This window comes from Argopecten irradians, chromosome 16 (genome assembly GCF_041381155.1).
Source record: "Argopecten irradians isolate NY chromosome 16, Ai_NY, whole genome shotgun sequence".
In the NCBI taxonomy this organism is placed as follows: domain Eukaryota; kingdom Metazoa; phylum Mollusca; class Bivalvia; order Pectinida; family Pectinidae; genus Argopecten; species Argopecten irradians.
Window position 1 is genome coordinate 27579005 of NC_091149.1, and position 24162 is coordinate 27603166.

At 36.8% G+C, this 24162-nt stretch overlaps 3 protein-coding genes across 4 annotated transcripts; 2 read left to right on the plus strand and 1 right to left on the minus strand.

Moving 5' to 3' along the window:
- Positions 1-270: 270 nt before the first annotated feature.
- LOC138310548 (uncharacterized) lies at positions 271-9451 on the plus strand. Its single transcript, XM_069251812.1, has 3 exons — positions 271-1675; positions 2045-2765; positions 6342-9451. Exons 1-3 carry the CDS (start codon positions 922-924, stop codon positions 7006-7008), a joined length of 2142 nt encoding a protein of 713 aa, XP_069107913.1. The 5' UTR covers positions 271-921; the 3' UTR covers positions 7009-9451.
- Positions 9452-11863: 2412 nt separating this feature from the next.
- LOC138310134 (mucin-21-like) lies at positions 11864-12692 on the minus strand. Its single transcript, XM_069251263.1, has 2 exons — positions 12429-12692; positions 11864-12235 (listed from the first exon to the last, which is right to left on the minus strand). The coding sequence occupies exons 1-2, from the start codon at positions 12690-12692 to the stop codon at positions 11864-11866; spliced, it is 636 nt and encodes a 211-aa protein (XP_069107364.1).
- A 3077-nt stretch (positions 12693-15769) lies between these two features.
- On the plus strand, positions 15770-24139 carry LOC138310513 (uncharacterized). 2 transcript variants are annotated; one of them, XM_069251766.1, is made up of 5 exons: positions 15770-16996; positions 17597-18317; positions 19870-19896; positions 21065-21714; positions 22200-24139. In XM_069251766.1, the coding sequence occupies exons 1-5, from the start codon at positions 16249-16251 to the stop codon at positions 22208-22210; spliced, it is 2157 nt and encodes a 718-aa protein (XP_069107867.1). In that variant the 5' UTR covers positions 15770-16248; the 3' UTR covers positions 22211-24139. The 2 variants fall into 2 exon arrangements, with proteins under 2 accessions (XP_069107867.1, XP_069107868.1); XM_069251767.1 differs by lacking the exon at positions 19870-19896 and having other exon boundaries at positions 15776-16996.
- The last annotated feature ends 23 nt before the right edge of the window (positions 24140-24162 follow it).

The following is a 24162-nucleotide window of genomic DNA, read 5'->3' on the forward strand; positions in this document are numbered from 1 at the left end:
ATCGCCAGAATTATGATCATGATAATGTTTTCTGACATATCGGTATAAATATATTCTGATGAAAAGGCCAAAGTAGTGTTTTTTCCTGTTTTGTGTCCACGTGATAAAACAAACAAAATATTCTTTCAGAAACTGAGCAATAAAAGACGTATATAACAAGGAAAGCAAGGTTTCCTACATTTCCTGAAATTCAATGTCTATAAAAAACAAACAAACAAAAAACTCGTCTTTATTTTTTATCAATAACAATAGAATAATTTATTTTTGGATAAAAAATTCCATAACCTATATCATTTTAATGCCTAAAAGTTTTAGTTCTTCAGGAAAATTTTATGTTTAGTTTCGTGTGTTTTCTCGCCATTCTGGATGGCAACCATGCATAAAATAAAAAGGCCACAAGATACAATATCATACATCTGTGGCCTAAATTGACAATGAAAGAGTTTCTGAAAATCGCTAATTGGCTTAAAAAATTCAAAATTAAATAAATAATTGTAAGCTATAAATTTATCGTACGTCTTGAAACCAGGTCTTTCCGTCACGATTGTTTAAACCTGATTATGAAGCAGGCCGGTTTTCACAGCAGGCCGCCAATGTAAAGTAGTGTTCGTGCGGTGTCAAGTCATAACATTATGTAGGGCGATACCTCTCGTGGTTCTACACGGCCCTAATTAATCACAGCGAGAACCCCGCTACACGAGGCCCTCTCGTGCGGCAATGCAAACATATGGCCGCCTCGATCGGATCAGGTTACGAGAGTGCACAGTTTCAAACAGTGTATACCGAAACATAGAAAGCTCAATGACCTTTTTCCATAGAAGTTACAATCTCCTGTTGTATAATTAGAAGCGCGTGCAGTGCGCGTGTGCCCTAAGCAGTGGTGTTTGGCACTGAAGAACACTGTACACGTAGGTACAGTAAATGAACAAAATGGCGACCGTATCGGACGTCCTTCTCCGGTATGGGGATGACGCCTTTAACTTGAAGGATTATGATATTGCCGCGTGTTTTTATTCTTATGCTTCGTCTCAAACGGTTGTGTCTGATTATTCAGAAATTCTTAAAAAGAGATCGAAGTGTTATTACAAGAATGGGAAGTACGCTCGCGCATTCGACGACGTCGTTGAAATACTGAAAATATGGCCGTCATGGATTGAGGGATACATTTATGCCGGGAGTTGTCTTTCGTACTTAAAGGACTTTAAGGGTGCAATGTTGATGTATTCCCGAGGGTTGAAGTTAGACCCCGGGAACGAAGTAATCCAGAAAGCTGTAAATAACGTCAAAGACGCGCTAACGGAAAATGGTGGCACGACGTACGATCCCCTAACGCTGTGTACACAGGACGCGTATCCAGGCGACGAGGAACTTGTAAAATTAGAACAAGTCAAACTAGATAAAATTGGAGCAGTTGAAATTCCGGAATTTCTCACCATCCCAGATACTCTTAAACTGAGAGGGCTGATTCAGAGTGTTTGTGAACATAAAGAAGACGGAGAGTACAATCTCGCAGAGGCTTGTTTAATGGCGGCCATCCGCGAGGATGGTGATAACTACAGTTTTTACCATATACTGGCTGAAATACTGTTCGAGAATAAGAACTATGAAAAGGCTTTCCAAATCTGTGAGATGATTCCCAAACAGATGAGGTTATTTGATACCTGGATATTAGGAAGTAAGTGGAAACTATTATCTTTAAATAAATAAACATCACATTACAAAATCATTTAAAGGTTCAGCAAATATCCAATACATTTTCTATGACGTTTCAGTGTAACGTTACTTGCAGTCGTTTTAGAAACAGTGTGTGTTTCTGTGATAGTACTCGTTACATTGTATAATAAGTTCGCTTTACAAACAAAGAGCTTCCTTGCACATGCATGACATATTTCACACAAAAACATTCTGGTTACAAGATTAGAAGGGAAGTAATTTGATATATTAGAATGTTTTTGATGACACAAAAGAAGTTCATTCATTTTCCTAAGATCATGTAACTTTTTGTTTTAAAGTAGAATTAAGTATCATTTTCATAAATTTCCAGGTAAAATCAGGCAGGCTTTAAAAGTGCCCGTATCAACAGAATTGTGGTTGAAAAATGCAACAAAGTTCGGAGGCAAGCGTGCAGAGGAGGCGGCCATGTTGTTTCAGGATGTCAGGGTTCAGCGTCTGTATGATCCGTTATCATCCGGTACAAATGTCAACATCCGGTTCACGGAGTTCGGCAGAACAATGCACACCACAACTGAAGTCAGTAAAGGAGCGTATTTATTTAGGGAAAGGCCGCTTATCTTAGCTCAAACCATCGACAGTCTAGATATCCAGGCGTGTGGTCATTGTGGGAAAAGTCTTATCACTGCAGAACTATACTTTGGCCATGGTGTGATTCGACAAAATAACCAAGTCAGAGCAGCTGTCGACAAGTTCTGGCCAAAAATAGATGTGTTTACCTGCGACAAATGTGGAGCAGAAAAATATTGTAGTGTGACTTGTCGAGGAGAGGCATGGGAGGATTACCATCAAGTCTTGTGTTCTTCTGTAAACAAAAATGTGGAAAAGCTACATCAAGTTTGTAAACAGTTCAAGAAAATGCGAGAAGGGAATTGTCGAGTGTGGGATGGAGTGTGGAATGCTGCGTTTAGTCCTGTAACGCTAGCACAACTCTGGGCAAAAATCATCTGCGACGCCAAGCGGTTAGCAAAGGAACAAGGGCGCATAACTCCAGATCGCCAGGACATGGCTCAGGCCAAAGCAAAATTTAGGAGGTAGTTAGTCGTTAGTGCCCAAACCTGCATGCTGTAAGCGGTTATCTCCCCTTGTTCGACCCTTTGATACACACAGAATTTTAGCCAATGATCACTTGACACTTTAAATGTAAACTATTTACTAGCACATACATTTGTTAAACCTTACAATCTACTAAGTAAATGACGAATTCTAGAACTAGAAAAGAAGTTATAAAACAAAAAATTCTTTTTTGGCCACAAGAAAATAGATTATACATTGCAATTTGGTACGTTACATTTTGCAACATTAATCTTTACTTACACGTAGTGATTTAACGAGATGGAAAATGATATTCAAAGTTCTCGTAGGTAAGTTATTGAATGAAAGTTATGAAGAATATGAACGGAAAAATACATAACGAAATTAAATAATATAATTATTGTTTGAAAGGTTACAAAACAAACCCCTCCGCTATTATACATGTATAATATATTTTTCTTGGTGAACATGTCTGATAGGAATACAAAATAGGCCAAAAGGGCCTGTAATGTTGATTTTGGACATTGTAGATAAATGTTGCATGGTGTGAAACCACGTGTTGTACATACATGCACTTGTTTGAACTTTGACCCCTTTTCTTCCAGACGCTTGGTTCAGTTTTCCCTTTCCCCGTGTGACTGACCTTTCAGCGTTTCCGACCTCCTGACCTTTGAACCCAAGATTTAGCTCTCCACAGAATTCAACCCTGAAGAATAAACCATAAAATGTAAAAATGTAAGCAAATTATTTAAGATACTTTGTTCGGCGAGCTTTTCGTGCAGTTAAAGCATTAACATTTGTCTTTAAATTTCATTAATACAGTATTTATTAATAATTATTCACAAACTGTATTACAGTGTATCTTAAAATGTTGGCATGGTGAGCTAATGAATTCATAGATTTTGAAATACGAAAGGGTTTGTAACGATAGCGATTCGTTCTTATTTCTGCATGCGATTTTCAGCGATAGCCAAGACACAGTTAATAAGTATATAGACCCACCAGAATGCCCATTGACCTTTTGTAGCGTATTGGGATCTAGATCACAAATTTGTACTCTACTTCATGGTATATGTATAATACACCATGTATAGTACCTATTTTAGATCACGATCCCTAAGACGTCTACAAATGGTCTATGAACATTCTGGTGGATCTAATTATTTATTAATAACGGTAACTATATATACTTCCCAGATCCCTGTGTTGATGACTGGAGCTCTAATTCATTGCCGGGCACATGTTCTCCATTTCTAGGTCGCCTCGAGGAAACATTTGGCACATTAGGGTATAGAGCTGTACTATATATATAAATATTACTCTTTTTTCACCAGTAAGTGTTCCTCTTATTTAGTACACCAAACCTGGCACAGATTCAAATATCAGTAACTGGTCTTGAGTATGTAAAACGATCACAACACAAACAAATAGGGCAATTCTTTTTCGGAACTCGAACGTCAGCTCGAAACTAGCAAAAGCTTACTCAAAGTTGACTCGAAACTCGAAATTGTTGACTCGAAAATCAAAATTGTTGACTCGAAACTGTTGACTCGAAACTCGACCGAAAGACATTCTCAAACAAATCTTACTTAGCAGGACAAACTATTACAGTATTACTTCAATTCAAATGTGAAACTCGAAGTCTCAGTTTAATTTGAAATATCTTAGTCCCGCCAAATAATTTCACTGGAAACTATATACAAAGCTTGGTTTGGCGTATCGCGTTTTTCATTCTGATTTTTACCTCTAGTATGATTTATACAAAGAAGCTATCGTTACAAGTACTTTTGTACCGATGCATGTTAAAATGATTGAGAGTTTGGTGGTGTGGTGTTGTTTTGGTATATGGACACAGACATTACCGATACGGGATCATATTTGGATTGAAATTAGCTGAGAGAACTGGTGTAACTATGACAAGGCATTAAGTATTTTTTATTTTTGTTGTCCTGGGAGTTATTACTGCTTTCCGTCAATAGCATTCGATCATAGCGAGTGTTTCGTTTTTGTTTGTTCGTTATTGTTTTGTTTCCATTGAATATTACAATTTACTTTTAATATTATATTCCAATGCAAAAAATGATAGCATCACGCATCCTCTTGAAATGTTTTGGATGTTATTTTTGTAAATATTCTGCATTCTCCGACACTATATAATTGGGCTAAGAAATAAAGCAAACTATTTTATTAACACCAGATATAAACACATTAGTACCCCCTTTGATTGATATAATCATTTACTCTGGTGTTATTTAGATGTGTTTCTTCAACACTCGTTTGCGAAATAAATGTGTGTGGTTTAGACTTGATAATTATGCAGATGGCAACATTACCTGTGTATATTTTGGAAGTGTGTGTAATGAAAGATCATTCAAAAAGTGTGGTAATGAGTGTGTGTGGCACACATACATGTATGTGTGTTCTGGGTTAATCTAAGTAATTCAATTACATTTGCAGGGTGTATGTATGTTCAATGTAATTTTACTATTAAACGCTTATAATTCGATGAGGCCGCGAAACTGTTTGGTTATCTCCCTTGGTTCTGATCTCTCTGTAAGGTTGTGGTTATCTCTCTTGGTTCTGATCTCTCTGTAAGGTTGATGTTCCAACGCAACATCCGGCAATCTTCGTAGATTATTGAATTATTTCGGAAGATTGTCGGAAATTTCTCCCGAGATGTTGCGAATGGATAAAAAAATGTGTACTGGTTTGTTTAATTAATTTCCATACAACACGTACAAAGTATTATTGAGACACAACGTATCGTAGAATTGAGAACTTCAAGAAGGTAACCAATGTATGAACCCTGGAATAGAAACAATATCGAACAATAAATTTATGCTGTACACCAGCGATATTGTAAGTGGGCGTAATGATGAAAATAAGATTTATGTACATTGAAAATTCCGGTGTTAGTGTATTGGTTTTAGCTCTAATAAACTGACGGTTGATGCATGTTTGTAATCTGATGATAAAAATAGATAATTCAATTTTGCTTGTTACGAGCATTTTCATTGGCTTAACAATTTACTTTATCAGCCCATAAAGGAAAAAATGGCGTCGCCGTTTGTAACGTCGCTTCTGATTGGCTGAGATGACGGCGTAATAATTTCATAGACAAAAGAGTCCCAAAATGAATTTTAAATGTTGAAGAGATTATCTTTAGTAAATTGAATTATAAGGATTAATTTGAATAGATTTTTTATGTTATGGAGATATAACACAAAAATCTGAGTGTACTCTCATCATAAACCGCTTCGCGGTTTATTTAGAGTACACTCAGATTTTTGTGTTATATCTCCATAACATAAAAAATCTATTCAAGTTAATCCTTAAATAAAATATACAAACATAAAATAATATGTCTTATCTGGCAAATATTTACGTCTTAAACGAGTGTTTTTAAGACACTTTATGCATGAATATTTTGGGATGAATATCGATCAAAAGAACTGTTTTATAAAATGAGGAAAAATACTATATATACTTTTAGAAAAAAACATATACAGGACACACATTTGTATATTTTGTATTTAAAACTACAAGTATTTATCATTTTGTCATAATTGTTTCAGGTTTATTGCATACGGATCAGCTAAAAACGCCAAAATTGTTCCGGGGATGATGGCAATTATGAGAGAGATATTCAGCGACCTTCCCGACGGGGTTACCCTGGAAATAACAGATAAAGAGTTCGAAGGCCGATATTTCCAAATCGCCTGTAACATTCAGGAGTACGCCGACCCAGAGCCTCCATACAAATTATTTATTGCGAACGCTAAAACGAAAGCACAGGTCTGGGCATGCGTCAGTCCTCACATCCGGTCTGAACCTCCCGAGGCTACGTTCACCGGTTTGTTCATGTTACACGCATGTATGAACCATTCTTGTGACAATAACGCTGAGGTCCGCGACCGTTTTGTTGACGGTAGGCCCGGAATCGCACTGCAGGCAAAGAAACCAATCAGCGCAGGACAGGAAGTGACGATATCATACATAGATACCAAGATGTCTCGTCAAGATCGTCAAAATTGGCTGTACCAATCATACAACTTCTGGTGCACGTGCACAAAGTGTCAGTTTGAAGGAAATGATGCAAGCTCGTGCACGAACTGTAAGAAAAAGGTATCAAATGACAAACTCTTCCCAGCATGCAGTCGATGTCACAGAGCTTGGTACTGCTCGTCTAAATGTCAGAAAGTAGCTTGGAAAAAAGGTCATAAGTCTATATGTAGTAAATAAGTAAGGTCACAAATATATATGGACCAACTACGTCCGGTGACAAGTCTATATATAGCAAATACGTAAGATCACAAATCTATATATAGTAAATAAGTTAGGTCACAAGTCTATATATAGTAAATACGTAAGATCACAAATCTATATATAGTATATAAGTTAGGTCACAAGTCTATATATAGCAAATACGTAAGATCACAAATCTATATATAGTAAATAAGTTAGGTCACAAGTCTATATATAGTAAATACGTAAGATCACAAACCTATATATAGTATATAAGTTAGGTCACAAGTCTATATGTAGCAAATAAGTAAGGTCACAAATATGTATGGACCAACTACGTCCGGTCACAAGTCTATATATAGTAAATACGTAAGATCACAAATCTATATATAGTATATAAGTTAGATCACAAGTCTATATGTAGTAAGTATGTTAGGGCACAAGTCTTTATAACAAAAAAGTAAGATCTACAAAATAAGGTCACAAGTTTATACTATATGTAGCATATAAGTGAGGCTGAAAATCTATATGTAGTAAATAAGCAAGTCGGACTGCTACATAGAACCCATACACAACTGATAAAGTTATAAAAGGAAAGACAGAACATTGACAGTCTTTCTTCTGAATGAAAGTTTTCTCAAAGTACAGAACATTGACAATCTTTCTTCTGAGTGAAAGCTTTCTAAAAGTTAAGAATATCGACAGTGTTTCTTCTGAATTTTAAAAAATTTCTCAAAGTTCTATCAGTTGTGTTAAGGCGGTTATCAAAATATCAAAACTCCAGAAGGAGTTCATCTAAACAATTAAACTGATATGTAACCAGTCCACGTACACAAATGTGTTACCGCTTATGACACCATAATAGTACTTATAATACAAATACGGGAACTTTTAAGATGTCTTTGAAAGTCAATTTATTTTGTTTATTTCATTTTCAAATTTTACCAGGGTGTTCAAAATATAAAAATTCTCAGGTCCATGGAAGCTATCACTTGCGATTACATGGGACATTTTACCTCTGGATACTCCGGGTTTTTTCCGCCGCTTTTATTGATTTATTTATTTATTTTAACATTTTTGAAAGCACATGACCAAATGTTTGAAATTAGGACGTAAACTGCGATGAAATCAAAACAAACTTTTCTTTTCCATATGTCATCGTATTTGCAATTTTTATTTGCGCTGTAGATTTTTAATCTATCGTAATCAATACCTCATCGTCTAAGATTGACCGTAACCATTCCTCATTGTCCGTGCAATATGTTAACATTTCCTCATTGTCCGTGCAATATGTTTGTTTATATTTATTTAATCTCGATCAAGTCGAATTTCAATTCTGTCTCACCGTGATACATATGTATAGTGTTACAAAATCTACTTGTTTTTTGTGAATTTTTATAGATTCTGTATTGCACTTAAAAGGTATATCGTTTGAATTGTAAATGGATGGTTCACTTTTCACTGACTTATCGACTTGTACGCATTTGTCATTTCACCTTGGAATTATAACATTGGAATTGTTTAAATATATTATATCTACATATAAATGCATTTCATTTTTCGATTAGGCTCCAGTAAGCAAAGAAGAAAAAAAGTCTGATTTCATTGCAGATATTAATAACCGAATGTAGTGTGTTGAAATTTCCCAGTGAATATTTGAACAATGTATAAGTCTCAGAGACCAATTAATTTTTAAAACCACAATCCATGATAACAGTTCATAAATTATTCGTTATTCATAAGCGGCAAAAAATATTTGACAGTGTATTATAGTAAAAAAAGCCATGGGCAAACGATTTTAATCTGTCTGACAAGTAGATGTACATCTTTGCTAGCGAATTTTTTAACACGATGACAAATCATGATATTATGTACATAAATTGTTTGTGATATTTCATAGGATAAGAAGTAGCAATTGGTGCAGAAGTGTGTAAGTGTGTGTTTTATATAGTGTAGAAGTTGTTATGATCCTCATCCTCGATACTCTAGTGGTTACTATCACTCTCGATATTGCACACCCATAGACTATGCCATATCAAACCTGAAGGCAATTAAGGAGATAAAAAACTAACCAATTATAGGCCTGAAGACGAGACTTTCCCTGAAGATTACGACGATAGAGAAGTCTAAGTTAAATACCACACAGTCAACCATGGTGTAACATTATTGGATATTTCATTGTGATACACATCAAAGGGCAAATTACCTGCTCACCTATTGCCGCAAACAGAGCCTTCAGGTTTACTATTACAGAATGGATATAAAGGCAGTGGTACTAACTCATGGAGTATCGAGGATGTACAGTATGACCCTATGAATGCCAAAGACCTACCGTGACATTCCCGTCCCACGTGACTTGTTACACGTGATTTTATGTTGTCCGTTTGATCCCTTTCACAAGTGTGGATTGAATTAGAATTAAACTCAGTACCAAAGACAATTTATCTTGTTTGTTTTTCATTACATTGTATCTTCGTGATTTTGTGATGCACTATTGGAAGGAAGTAAAGAATCCTAACGTTTTTATTGAATCCTATTGGCAAATCTAGGAAAAGTTTTATCTTTCTGCAGAAAAGAAAAATAAGATTCTGGCCATTCATATTGATATCGCCAAGTTGAATAATGCATCCAAATGCCGTCATAAGTTCGCCAGGGTCATATACATACTACCATATATAGCGAACACTTTTCAGGATGGCACAAGCACAAAGTTTCGTTGAATGTTGTTTTTCTTGAAAAATAAAAATTAAGATATGATCGTCCTCGATACTTGAAAAAGTTAAAATTTTATTTATATTGCGAAGGCCTTATGGCATCTCCTTGTCACCGACTCAGATGGGTTATCTCACGCGGTATCAGTTGAACACACATGATACGGGTAATATTTTTATTTAGTAAAGACCCTTTTTGTTGAGCCATACTTGACAGTGTTACATATATCTCTCGGTTGCTAGGGAAAAGATAAATCTGTCTTTACCGGCTGAGGGAAAAGACAGCTCACACGCGCTAGACAGTGACGTCAGCAATCGGCTACCATTTTTACGCACAGCAACGTTCATATTAACTGAATTTTCACCATTTCTTGTTAAAGTATGAGAGAGAGAAAAAATCAAACATGAGCCTATCAGGGGGACATGGATATCTCAATCCTTGTGAAAGATTTTGACCATCAACCCTCGGCATGCTTCGGGTTAATTCGTCAACTTCTTTCACTCGGGTTGAGATATCCCTGTCAGGCTCATGTAAGATTCTATTAATCCCGCAGTTGCTTGGGGAAAGACAGCTGATACGCGCTAGACAGTGACGTCATCAATACATGCAGTGTCCATTTTTACGTACAGCGACGTTCATGTCGACTGAATTTTCACAATTTCTCGTCTTGGAGAAAAAATTAATCTTACAAGGGCCAGTCAGATGGACAGGGATATCACAACCCTCGTGAGCGATTTTGACCATCAACCCTCGGCAAGCCTCGGACTGATTAGCTAAAATCATTCATACGGGTTGAAATACCCGTGTCCATTTGACATACCCATGTAAGATTTTATTAAATTATAAATAAAAAGGTAATATAAGTATGTGCTTTAAAATTAGTGATATCAATATAAAGAGTTCTAGTCAGAAATCACATTAAACACTAAATTGAGTTCGAGATTAATGGCTTGGAGAGTATCCTGATGTGCATGTGGATCGCAACCATTAAAAATTCAACTGTAGCAGCAGAAATGGACATCATTGGTATGGGGTTGTTGTTTAATGATGTGTGCCTTCAAGATATAGTGAAATAGCCAGAAAACATTACATATTTCACATCTGAATTGATATAAAAAAAATCAAAACACAAGTAGAATACAAACAAAATACGTACGCCCACCCTAGATTATTGAAATAAATAAGAAGATAGTCTGTACAATATCGTTTAGGTCAAATTAAGTGGACTCTGGCCTGTGTCTACTCTTTAACAGTTAAGTATAGGCGTATAATATTTGATGTTTAGTACAAGTTCAGATATGATCAGATGGTGAGTTTCCAGTTTTAATGTATGCTCTATGCTATAATAAAAACATGTAAAATTGTTTAAAATATTCATGCTTGAAAAAACGTATCAAAACATCGACAAACTGGTTATATCATAACATATCGTGTGTAAACATGATGGTTTTTTTTAAAGATTACTTTAAAGTAATTCGACAAGAAAACTGCATATAACCGGAGAGAAAAGTCAATGAAGGAATTTCCAGTCTCTATATGTGTCTGCTAATACCCAATCTGCCGGCTGTATGTACACGTCAGTATATATATGTCGTATGTAATAAGACCCGATTGGTATACTGATCTAGATCTCTCGCACGTGTACAACACATGTTCCCCTGTCTAATTACCACTGTACTACACCACACTCACGTCTGGTACCCATATGTCATATCAAAGTAATAAATAGAGACTGTGGACACAGGGGCCTGAGGATTAGTCACGGTAATAGCAAAGATATGGGTAACAGCAAGGACCTGGACATTAGCCCAAATGATAGTAGAGATTTGAGTAACAGCATGGAATTAGTCACGGGCACAGCAGTTCCTGAGAATTAGTAACAATAACAACAGGGACATGAGTAACAATAGTGCCCTGGGAATTAGTCACAATAGTGCCCTGGGAATCAGTCACAATAGTGCCCTGGGAATGAGTCACAAAAGTGCCCTGGGAATTAGTCAAATAGTGCCCTGGGAATAAGTCACAATGGTGTCCTGGGAATTAGTCACAATAGTGCCCTGGGATTTAGTCACAATAGTGCCCTGGGAATCAGTCATTATAGTGCCATGGGAATGAGTCACAAAAGTGCCCTGGGAATTAGTCAAATAGTGCCCTGGGAATTAGTCACAATGGTGTCCTGGGAATTAGTCACAATATTGCCCTGGGAATTAGTCACAATAGTGCCCTGGGAATCAGTCACAATAGTGCCCTGGGAATTAGTCACAATAGTGCCTTGGAAATTAGTCACAATAGTGCCATGGGAATGAGTCACAATGGTGCCCTGGGAATTAGTCACAATAGTGCCCTGGGAATAAGTCACAATAGTGCCCTGGGAATGAGTCACAATAGTGCCCTGGGAATGAGTCACAATGGTGCCCTGGGAATGAGTCACAATAGTGTCCTGGGAATGAGTCACAATGGTGCCCTGGGAATTAGTCACAATAGTGCCCTGGGAATTAGTCACAATAGTGCCCTGGGGAATTAGTCACAATAGTGCCCTGGGAATTAGTCACAATGTGTGCCTGGGAATTAGTCACAATAGTGCCCTGGGAATTAGTCACAATAGTGCCCTGGGAATTAGTCACAATAGTGCCCTGGGAATTAGTCACAATAGTGCCCTGGGAATTAGTCACAATGGTGTCCTGGGATAGTCACATGCCTGGTACAATAGTGCCCTGGGAATTAGTCACAATAGTGCCCTGGGAATTAGTCACAATAGTGCCCTGGGAATTAGTCACAATAGTGCCCTGGGAATTAGTCACAATAGTGCCCTGGGAATTAGTCACAATAGTGCCCTGGGAATTAGTCACAATAGTGCCCTGGGAATTAGTCACAATAGTGCTCTGGGAATTAGTCACAATAGTGTCCTGGGAATTAGTCACAATAGTGCCCTGGGAATTAGTCACAATAGTGTCCTGGGAATTAGTCATGGTGTACACCAGGGACCTGGAAATTAGTCACAGTAACAGCAAGGACCTGGGTACGGTTGTTCAAAAGGTGATTAGGCTAATTACAAATTTAGGACAATTTTCAAATCACACTGAAATATTTTTTGTTAAAAAAGAATGACTATTGAATACTCCATTTTTACCTATTTGTTGATTTTATTGAAGATATCACAAAAGGAGAAATGAGATTTTCACTAGACAAGTGATTAAGTAAATCACCTTTTGAACAACCGGATTAGTCACATCAGAGACCTGTGGATTTGTCACAGCAGGGAATAAAATAACAGGGATATGGGACTTTGTCACAGCAGGGACATAGAATAACAGGGATATGGGACTTTGTCACAGCAGGGACATAGAATAACAGGGATATTGGACTTTGTCACAGCAGGGACATATAATCACAGAGATATGGGACTTTGTCACAGCAGGGACATAGAATAACAGGGATATGGGACTTTGTCACAGCAGGGACATAGAATAACAAGAATATGGGACTTTGTCAAAGCAGGGACATACAATCACAGGGATATGGGACTTTGTCACAGCAGGGACATAGAATAACAAGAATATGGGACTTTGTCACAGCCTAGATATAGATATGGGACTTTGTCACAGCAGGGACATACAATAACAGGGATATGGGACTTTGTCACAGCAGGGACATACAATAACAGGGATATGGGACTTTGTCACAGCAGGGACATAGAATAACAGAATTATGGGACTTTGTCACAGCAGGGACATAGAATAACAGGGATATGGGACTTTGTCACAGCAAGGACATAGAATCACAGGGATATGGGATTTTGTCACAGCGGGGACATAGAATAACAACTTAATATGGGACTTTGTCACAGCAGGGACATATAATCACAGAGATATGGGATTTTGTCACAGCGGGGACATAGAATAACAACTTAATATGGGACTTTGTCACAGCAGGGACATATAATCACAGAGATATGGGACTTTGTCACAGCGGGGACATAGAATAACAAGAATATGGGACTTTGTCACAGCAGGGACATAGAATCACAGGGATATGGGACTTTGTCACAGCAGGGACATAGAATAACAGAGATATGGGACTTGGTCACAGCAGGGACATACAATAACAGGGATATGGGACTTTGTCACAGCAGGGACATAGAATAACAAGAATATGGGACTTTGTCAAAGCAGGGACATACAATCACAGGGATATGGGACTTTGTCACAGCAGGGACATAGAATAACAAGAATATGGGACTTTGTCACAGCAGGGACATAGAGTAACAGAGATATGGGACTTTGTCACAGCAGGGACATACAATAACAGAGATATGGGACTTTGTCACAGCAGGGACATACAATAACAGGGATATGGGACTTTGTCACAGCAGGGACATAGAATAACAGAATTATGGGACTTTGTCACAGCAGGGACATAGAATCACAGGGATATGGGACTTTGTCACAACAGGGACATAGAATAACAAGAATATGGGACTTTGTCACAGCAGGGACATAGAATAACAGGGATATGGGTCTTTGTCACAGCAGGGACATAAAATAACAGGAATATGGGACTTTGTCACAGCAGGGACATAAAATAACAGGGATATGGGACTTTGTCACAGCAGGGACATAGAATAACAGGGATATGGGACTTTGTCACAGCAGGGACATAAAATAACAGGGATATGGGTCTTTGTCACAGCAGGGACATAAAATAACATGGATATGGGACTTTGTCACAGCAGGGACATAAAATAACAGGGATATGGGTCTTTGTCACAGCAGGGACATAAAATAACAGGAATAAGGGACTTTGTCACAGCAGGGACATAGAATAACAGGGATATGGGACTTTGTCACAGCAGGGACATAAAATAACAGGGATATGGGACTTTGTCACAGCAGGGACATAAAATAACAGGGATATGGGACTTTGTCACAGCAGGGACATAAAATAACAGGGATATGGGACTTTGTCACAGCAGGGACATAGAATAACAGGGATATGGGACTTTGTCACAACAGGGACATAGAATAACAGGAATATGGGACTTTGTCACAGCAGGGACATAGAATAACAGGGATATGGGTCTTTGTCACAGCAGGGACATAAAATAACAGGAATATGGGACTTTGTCACAGCAGGGACATAAAATAACAGGGATATGGGACTTTGTCACAGCAGGGACATAGAATAACAGGGATATGGGACTTTGTCACAGCAGGGACATAGAATAACAGGGATATGGGACTTTGTCACAGCAGGGACATAGAATAACAGGGATATGGGACTTTGTCACAGCAGGGACATAGAATAACGGGGATATGGGACTTTGTCACAGCAGGGACATAGAATAACGGGGATATGGGACTTTGTCACAGCAGGGACATAGAATAACGGGGATATGGGACTTTGTCACAGCATGGACATAGAATAACAGGGATATTGGACTTTGGGAATGAGAATTAATCATAACAGCGACCTGTGAATTAGTCACAGCACTAACACGGGTGTTAGTCATATCATGGCATCATGGAAATTGAATAAGGCACATACGGGGCATGTGAATATGCCATAAAAGGGGCCCGGGCATTGGTATCATGTCACTTTTGAAGTTGTGTTTTTCTTATCCTAATAAACCGCCATTTTGACTTTTTTCCTCGAGCCTTTGATGTGACTATAATACTCAATCCCCAAGAATTTGTGTTGTGACTGCAACACAAAGTTAATATGAATTCATTAGAAATACGCACTAATGATAACTGTCCGAGTTCGAAGTTCGTTCCGTTCCCCTTCATCGCCTTATCAATTTTACAATTCTCGACCGTAATCAGTATGGCCCTAAAACCCCTTCCACCGTACGCCTACCTATACTACCCTTCACCATCCCTCAGAACTGCTTGGTATAATCCGGAACATGCGGTACGAGCCCGGACCGTGTGTATAGACACCCACCCACACAGCGATAAGCGAAACAGCAGCATAAATATTTCCTATTGGTATGCATTTCTCAGCACGTGACGGCGCGTGGTCGCGTGCGTTATCAGCAGCAGTATCTATCGGGCACGTAGAGACAAAGTATCGTCAGCTTAACAAGTGATTGTGAATGTCTGGTCTGTGTTTGTAAGTATATAATCCAGAACAAATGAAATATCTATGGATATATACAATCAGTTTTACTTCAGAACACATAATTACGTTTTATTTTGACGCTTTTTCTTATGACAGATAACACAATCCATTCCATACTGTATTTGCTATTACTGACCCATCGAAATGTTTATTTACCATCCCTGCAATAGAGGTTATGTTACCTCTACAATAGCACCACGTGACAATAGGAAGAAATCTGGCACACGTGTGGTTTTGAGCGCGTTGTGTACTATGTTTGTGAAATACACGTGCACTAACGCATGTGTCGGTAGGCTTCAGTCAAATCGTAGAGTAGAGTGCGTCTCAGTAAAAGCCAATAGCAAACCAGGAAGATAGACTTTAACTTTCCAGTGATTAGTATTACAGTGAGTTGTTGTAGTCACCATGGAAACGGTGACACAGTTGGTAAAATTCGGAGACGAATGTTTAAAGGACAAAAACTATGGCATGGCTATCAGTGCGTATTCGTCCACTATAAAGAAGGGCGTACATTCAAGTTTAAACGAGATACTGAAGAAACGATCAAACTGCTACTTCCACCTTTGCAGCTACGCATGTGCATATGACGACATTATTGAGGTTCAAAAGACATGTCCTAAATGGATAGCCGGATATCGGTATGCAGCAAATTGTTTAACCAACCTGAATGATATTGAAGGTGTGTGTGAACTATACACTAAAGGTCTAGAGTCAAACAATGGCAGCGTGGAGCTAAAACATGGTCTGGCAGAAGCAAAGTCGAAAATAGCGAGAGAAAATGCCGAGGCGAGCTGTAATAACCCACTAAGTCTGTGTAAACTTGACTTTTATCCTGGCGATGATGTTCGGCTTAAAGAGGAAAAAGAAACACGTGATGTTATATTGAGAACGCAATCGCAACAGGATCTGGTTATTTCAAAAGACAAATCTGTACCGGAACTCGTGCGGTTGTCATGGAAACATCAACAAAATGGTGACCTCGATAAAGCTACAGAGCTTCTACATTCAGCACTGCTAATAATGCCGGATGTGACGTGTTTGCGTCAGGTACTTGGCGACCTGTACTTCCGCCAAGATAGACATCAAGAGGCATTGAAATGTTTGGATGTTATACCAAGCAACGCCAGATCCTTTGATACTTGGATGACGGGAGGTTTGTTGTTTTCTTATTTATTCACATCACTATTTATGAAGATGAAAGTTGATCACATGGTATTGTGTGTTTTGTATTTTCTGAATCTGTTTTGAATTCAAGTGACAATTGCTCAATATTTTACATAGTTATAGCTACTCTAATGAGTGTTTTATTTATATATATATACTGAAGACCGGCATGAGCCGAGAAAGCGCTAGGGAGGAAAAAACTGTTTTGTAGTTGTGTTTTCTTTTTATGTATATATATATATATAAATATACAAAATAATTGCGCATGCCTAAGGATAATATTTCAAATAAAAACATTAATTTGAAAAATAATATAAAGGAAATATTTAATCAAAAAGCTTTGTAAATAATTTGTAGATACTTCATAAGTATATACTACTATATTGTTCGATTTTTATCTGTTCGTATCGTTGGAAAATAGCGAGGAATATTTTTTTTAAACACTAATAAAAAAAACTGCCAAAAACAAGAGACGAACACGGTGAATGATCCTTTTTTTATGTTTACGAATAATGGGAGGTAACTCAAATACATACAACGTATCACGTTTACTTTTACACTAAATATGTCGAATCTCTTCTGCTCTTAGGTCAGGTTTTGCATCGACTTGGACTTCCGGTATCAGCAGAGATGTGGTTCCGCCATGCAGAGAAAGTTGGTGGAAAACGAGCAGAATTCGCTTCGGTGTCGTTTCAAGATGTCAGATCAAAACGTTTATACAAACACTTGACAACAGGCAAGAACGTCGAGGTGAGGTTCACAGAAAAAGGGCGCGCTTTGTTCGCCAAAGCCGACATCGCCAAAGATAAATTGATTTTTGACGACACGCCGATTCTTCTCTCTCAAACTAACGAGAGCTCTGACATCAGAGCGTGCAGCAACTGCGCTAAAACATTACAAACTGCAGAGGAATATTTTGGTGTTGACGTTTTAGAAAACAATTCAATGTTGAAAGAGATTGTTAAAACACATTGGCCCATATTTGACGTCATTTCCTGTTTAAATTGCGATCTCGAGTTCTATTGTAGCGACACCTGCCGGGAATCTGCTTGGGAACAACATCATCAAATTCTTTGTCCCTCCATCAACGAAAGCGTGAAGAAGCTGTACGACGCATGCGACAAATACCGGAAGTTTCTGGAATCTGGCCAGCGTGTTTGGGAAGGGATGTGGTCTGCTGCTTTTAGTCCCATGATTTTGGCGCGACTTTGGGCCGCCATTGTGTGTGAAGCTAAACGCCAAGCCAAACAACGGGGAGTTTCTGTTCCGGAAACACGAGATTGGATCAGAGCAAAACTGCCGTACAGAAGGTAACCATGATGTGCTTGAAGGTCAAGTTATATGGTTTTACGCAATAACATGATATAATTGTTGTTTTGATATAACAAGAGGAAAACTGGTTTTTATATATTAATTGTAAATATGTCTTTGTAAACATTTTTCTTTATTTGTTTTTAAACTATTCCCTTTGTTGTTTTGGACCAATTTCAAGTAATAATACAGTGTGTTTCCTCGAAGGAAATTTGTTAAAAAATCCATTTAATATTAAGCTTCCCGAGCATGATCACATTGTAAAGTGTATCTTCGTTTCTTTTGTGTGTGATTCGATATTGATTTTTTTTCACATGTCAGTTTTATAATCGTCCTTTTTTACGGATTTGTTTATTGCACTTGTTTATTTTGCTACTACAATAAATAGACACCAATCATCTCCGAGGGTATACAACATGTTGTAACCGTTGAAAGTTTAGGTTTATGACACATTGGTATTAATACATTGTTTGCATATTTAATGGGCTAAATCATTAATTTGACCGGGACTGTATTTGATCACGTTACTAAATGCATCAGTTTTATTGGTCGACTTTTACAGGACACATTACGTATTCTCCAAATTGATAATGTATCAGAAGCGCCGCTAGAAACGGTGATACCATCTTTTCCATTATGTGCTGATCAAGTATTTTTAAGCCAATGAAAATACCTGTTACAAGCAAAATTGATTTTTTTTATTGAAAGTAAAACAATTAAAATGTTTTCTTTTATTTCTGAAGTTGCCATTTTTGTATATTCAATAAGAAATGGTTCATTCAGGTCAAACGATACAAAGACATATATCTCCGAAATCTTTTTATTGTGGTAGAAATCTATGGCACAAACTCATGACAATTGCATATGGTGTTTTTTCACTCATTGTCAGATTTTATTTCTTATTTTTAAAAACATTTTCGATAGCTTGTGTTTTTGTTGTGTAACCTCTATATATCTCACTTTCCACAATACATTCCTTTCAGCTAGTCTGAATATGTTTTTCTTTTAAATTCCCATAAGCTATACGAATGCATTATTTATAGTTCTCACAGCTGATATTACACACATAGAAAATACGTGGTTTACCCCCAATCTTTAAAATCAAAACAATGTTTACTCAACATAAAAATTACGCATTACCACTAAAATCATTTCAATGTATTTGAAATCGTATGAAGAATACTTTAAGTCTACATTGACAATAAGTATTTGTGACAAATAATTGTGACAAATAATTATAGTGTTTTTTGTTGGGTTTTTTTTTTTGTGTGTGTGTTATTTTATCATTTTAAGGAACGGAAATTAAGATCTAATGAATATATCAAGGAGAAAATAGAAAAAAAACCAAAAGAGAAAAAAAAAAAACTTTTTTTCAGAACAAAGCTTCAAGCAAATGTGTGATTATGGTAAGATTATCGTTAATTGAAATTAATATCTCTGTATGCCTCTTTGATTCCTATCTAGATTCAGATTGGATTGTTTTTCTATTTTTTTCTGTAGCACTATAGCACTCACTCACTGAACGTTCTTTTGCATTTTGTTTACTTTCAGGTTTTATTTCAGCTTTGTACTGCGGAGGTTAGTTCCAATATTTACGGCGTTGTAGGTAATGTCCGAGACCCTCGTGGTGTACCGACCCTTCATCTGAGCATGCGTAAGGTGATGTACATATAAAACATCGCTTTGGTTTGAATCATCGCCGCTTATTGAGTTATTCATTTTAGACATTTCCTATTTATTCCACATGTCACCACACTGAACAATTTTTCATATCCTGTGTATATACAACTAAATCAACAAATATTATGTTACCCTCAAAACTGATATAAGTGTACAAAAAGACTTGTTACATAAACCACAGAAAGATATTTATCTGATAGAGAGGACATCTAAACGCCTCCTCCATTGCAAACTAACTGGGATTCTGGAGTCGTATGGTGAACTACGACGTACCCTATATCTCTCGTATCAGGCCGAAGTATAATGAATATAATTAAGATTTCAATAAGTGTTGAATGATATATAAACTTAGCAATATACAATAATGAATCACATCTTTATCAAGTTATCATTTCAAAATGTGATCATAGACAGACATTCTCGTTACCTTTATTTTAGCTTGTATTTTCTACGTGATACAATTCGGCTTTTGTAGTTTATATTATCATATGAAATATAACACCAACTATTGTACCCCTAAAACCATTGTTTTAATACCCAGATAACGTATAGCGGGTGCAGTACATATGTGCTTGAATCATACCTAATGTCGTATTAAGTTCCCAATTCCTCCTCCCTTGACCCTTTATGCCCATGCGTCATGTACATTTTGGAAAAAAAACCACCCAAACATTAGAATTCTAACAATTTCCTCTATTGTCATAACGTGGCCCCTTGTGCACCGTTTTTCATTTCTGTCTTTCTTTTTCAAAACTTTTCATTAACTATGAATCATTTTCTATTCTTAGGCAACATATCAGAATGACTGAACCCCTAATCAACTACCTATAGAAACTTTAGAACGATTATTTGTAACTCTAAGTAGACACATTTATGTTTTGAATATAACACGATCAAAACTTAAACTTAATCACATTTTATTTTACGTAGCCTCTTAACTTTATGCATGGTAAATCATTAATTCAGATATATTCAATAATCCCTAGTTAATATGGAGCTTAGTCTCTTGTTAAAACGAAACAGTGACAATTACCTTTGCTAATAAAGTTTTCTTTCATTCGATCAGATATATCGCGTTTGCACAGTGCAGTTATGCTGAAATGGTTCCAGGAATGGTGAAGATCATGCGAGACATATTCAGTGACCCTGGTACCGGGGTCGTCATGGAGATATCAGAGAGGGAATTTGACGGTAGATACTTCCAACTTGCTTGTAACGTCCAAGCATTCTCTGATCCCACCCCGCCGTTTCAGACATTTAAACGGAACGCAAAAGCTGCTGGATTGGATGTTGCAAAGTTCATGACCCCTGAGGAGAAGTACGCTACATTTGGCGGACTATTTTGTCTCCATGCTAGCATGAATCATTCATGTGACAACAACGCTGAGATCCATGATGGTGCCGCTGGGGAAAATCCTGGAGTGCACGTGATAGCAAACCGACCAATCAAACAGGGGGAAGAAATTAACATCACGTATATTGACACTAAAATGTCGCGCCAAAACAGACGAGCGTGGCTCATCCGGTCCTATAACTTCTGGTGTCTCTGTCCTCGATGTAGATTCGAAGGAGACAACAGCAGCTTCTGTACGAACTGTAACAAACAGGCGGGTAATGATAAACCATTCTTGGGCTGTGGAAAGTGTCGCAGTGCATGGTACTGTTCACCACAGTGTCAGAAGTCGGCATGGAAACGGGGACACAAAGCAATCTGCCGTAAGTTATCTAATCTGTGATAACAATAAATTAACAGCTTATTATCATAGTAGTATCGTTTGAATACCGGGATATACCATACACTATATAATATATTAACAAACTAATAATATATTAACAATTGTTTACCAGTTAGAGAACAAAATTTATTGCAGTGTTGCATTCACTTGTAATATTTTTTTATGTTTTGCAAGCAAATTAAACTAACAAACGTCGTGCCATCGGCCAATCCTTGATATCTGCCCTTTGACATCTGAGCGTGAATCTTATCATGGTACATTAACCTAAAATAAACAGACATATATCATAAAAACCATAAAGTATTCGCTCTACATTCACACCAAACATACTAGCTCACAAATTACCACGAATTTCTCATTGCACTATCTTATATTTTCTCCATACCTGTTTTTCTTATTTCTTGGATATGATGAACATTAACATGTACACCAATGATATTTAATAATTGATTTATTCTTTTGCAGGTAAACGATAATGAAATAGCGGTATCCTGGTATGGAGGCGTTTAACGATTATCAGTAGTAGCTACATGTATACTACAATTTGTAGTTTTAACTCGCATATGTTTAAATGTGTAAGGAACATGTTGGAAACGTTTTCTTTATTTATGTATTCGCTTCTTATTCATTTATTTATTTATTTATTTTTATATGGTACAGTGTTTTTGTGTGTGTTTTTATAAACAGTATAACGTCATTAAAACAATTGCTTTCCATGGACGGGTTTGACTGAGATCCGTATACGTCAATGATGTAACGCTGTATAAAGATTAATGCTTGCATAAAGAGATACACAATTTCTACAAAAGCCTTTATGATTGAAAAATTCTTGGTTTGATAATCATCCTTTATTATTTATTTATGTCATTGGATGGCACTCGTATTATCAATTGTCAATAAAATATTTAACATGTTTTTGGTGTACGATTTATATTCTATGCCCATTACGTGTTGGGATCAGAAATCAAAAGTTTGATAAAAATCCTGTTGTCAGAACATCCACTTATTTTTCCATTCTACCTTTCAGTTTCCCGTTAATCTATGTTAAACCAAATGGCAATGAACTCCCATCTGGTCAAGCGTATGAATATATTTAACGTTTCCCCCGCGTCACTGACAATGTACATATATATATACGGTGTATTCTTACGCCTATACATAGCGGTCAAATAAGTTAAAGTGTGGTTTTAAAGTCGTGCGGTCTTTAAATTCCAACAGTATTATCGTGTTAACCAAATAACATGTTTTGGAAAATATCATCGCATATTTTTCATTTCTTCGATTATTAAACCTTTTTGATTGTGACTATATTCAGAAGCTGATGCTATATCTGTTCCATTTATTGAACGTGGTGACATTAACACTAGCGTAAGCGGGAAATTCGAAAGATATGCAGGTATTGTTTTGAATTTCAATGATCGTAATGGAAATATAAGTAATAAATTGTTAACAGCTTGGACATACAGTTGATATGAAGCCCATCCGGAAAAAAAATAAAATAGAATGGCGCCCGTTAAAGCGCCATGATTATTATATTGCTGAGGGATGGGCTTCATATCACTATATGTCCAATCTGGTAACAGTTTATTGCTTAAATAATCGTTGACCAAAGATGAAGTTTCAACACCAAATATACAAAATAACCTCACCTTTGTAAATATATGCTAACAAAATTAATTTCGCTCTTTTAACGCGACCGTAGTGACAGTCAACTATTGAGCTGTAATTAGGGCGATGGGAAAAATAAGACTACTCAGGATTAAGAAATTAGCCATATTTTTTTCTTTGTTGAATTGTTCAGAACGTGAAGATAAGTGTAGTATTACCAGGAAATCAATGCTTTGCGACTCTTCTAAAATTCGCATTTTAAAAATAAAAAAATAATAAAATAAAACCTGTTTTGATGCAGGTATATACCTTTTTTCGCACCTCGGACAGGTAATCGGTGACGTCATACAGCGCGACATGGCCGAAATCAGCCATCATATTTTTCTCATAATCTGAATACTTTGTGTTTATTTTTCATTTAAGCATTGATATTACTGTTTTTGTTTTAATTTAATCGAGCTATAAAAGACGTTTTCATTGCACTGTGTGAATCCGGGTTTTCACTAAAGTAATTGCTGATATCGAGCAATCGTTTCGCACCAAACATTTTGCGTTTAAATGTGATTATGTTAATTAATTTCGTGCATTTATTCAGTATAGCAACTATTAGGAATGATTTAAAATTAATTTTGCTGTATAGTTTTATAAAGTTTTCCTGCGTTGATTATATAAAATCTATGTTGATAAGCTTAAAAATACCAGAAATGATTTAAAATTTATCATCTGAATGAATGAGGAAGCATAAAATTACAATACTTTCAGCCTTTACATTTAAACCAGGTTATACATGATATGTACTCTGAAAATGATCATCTGGATC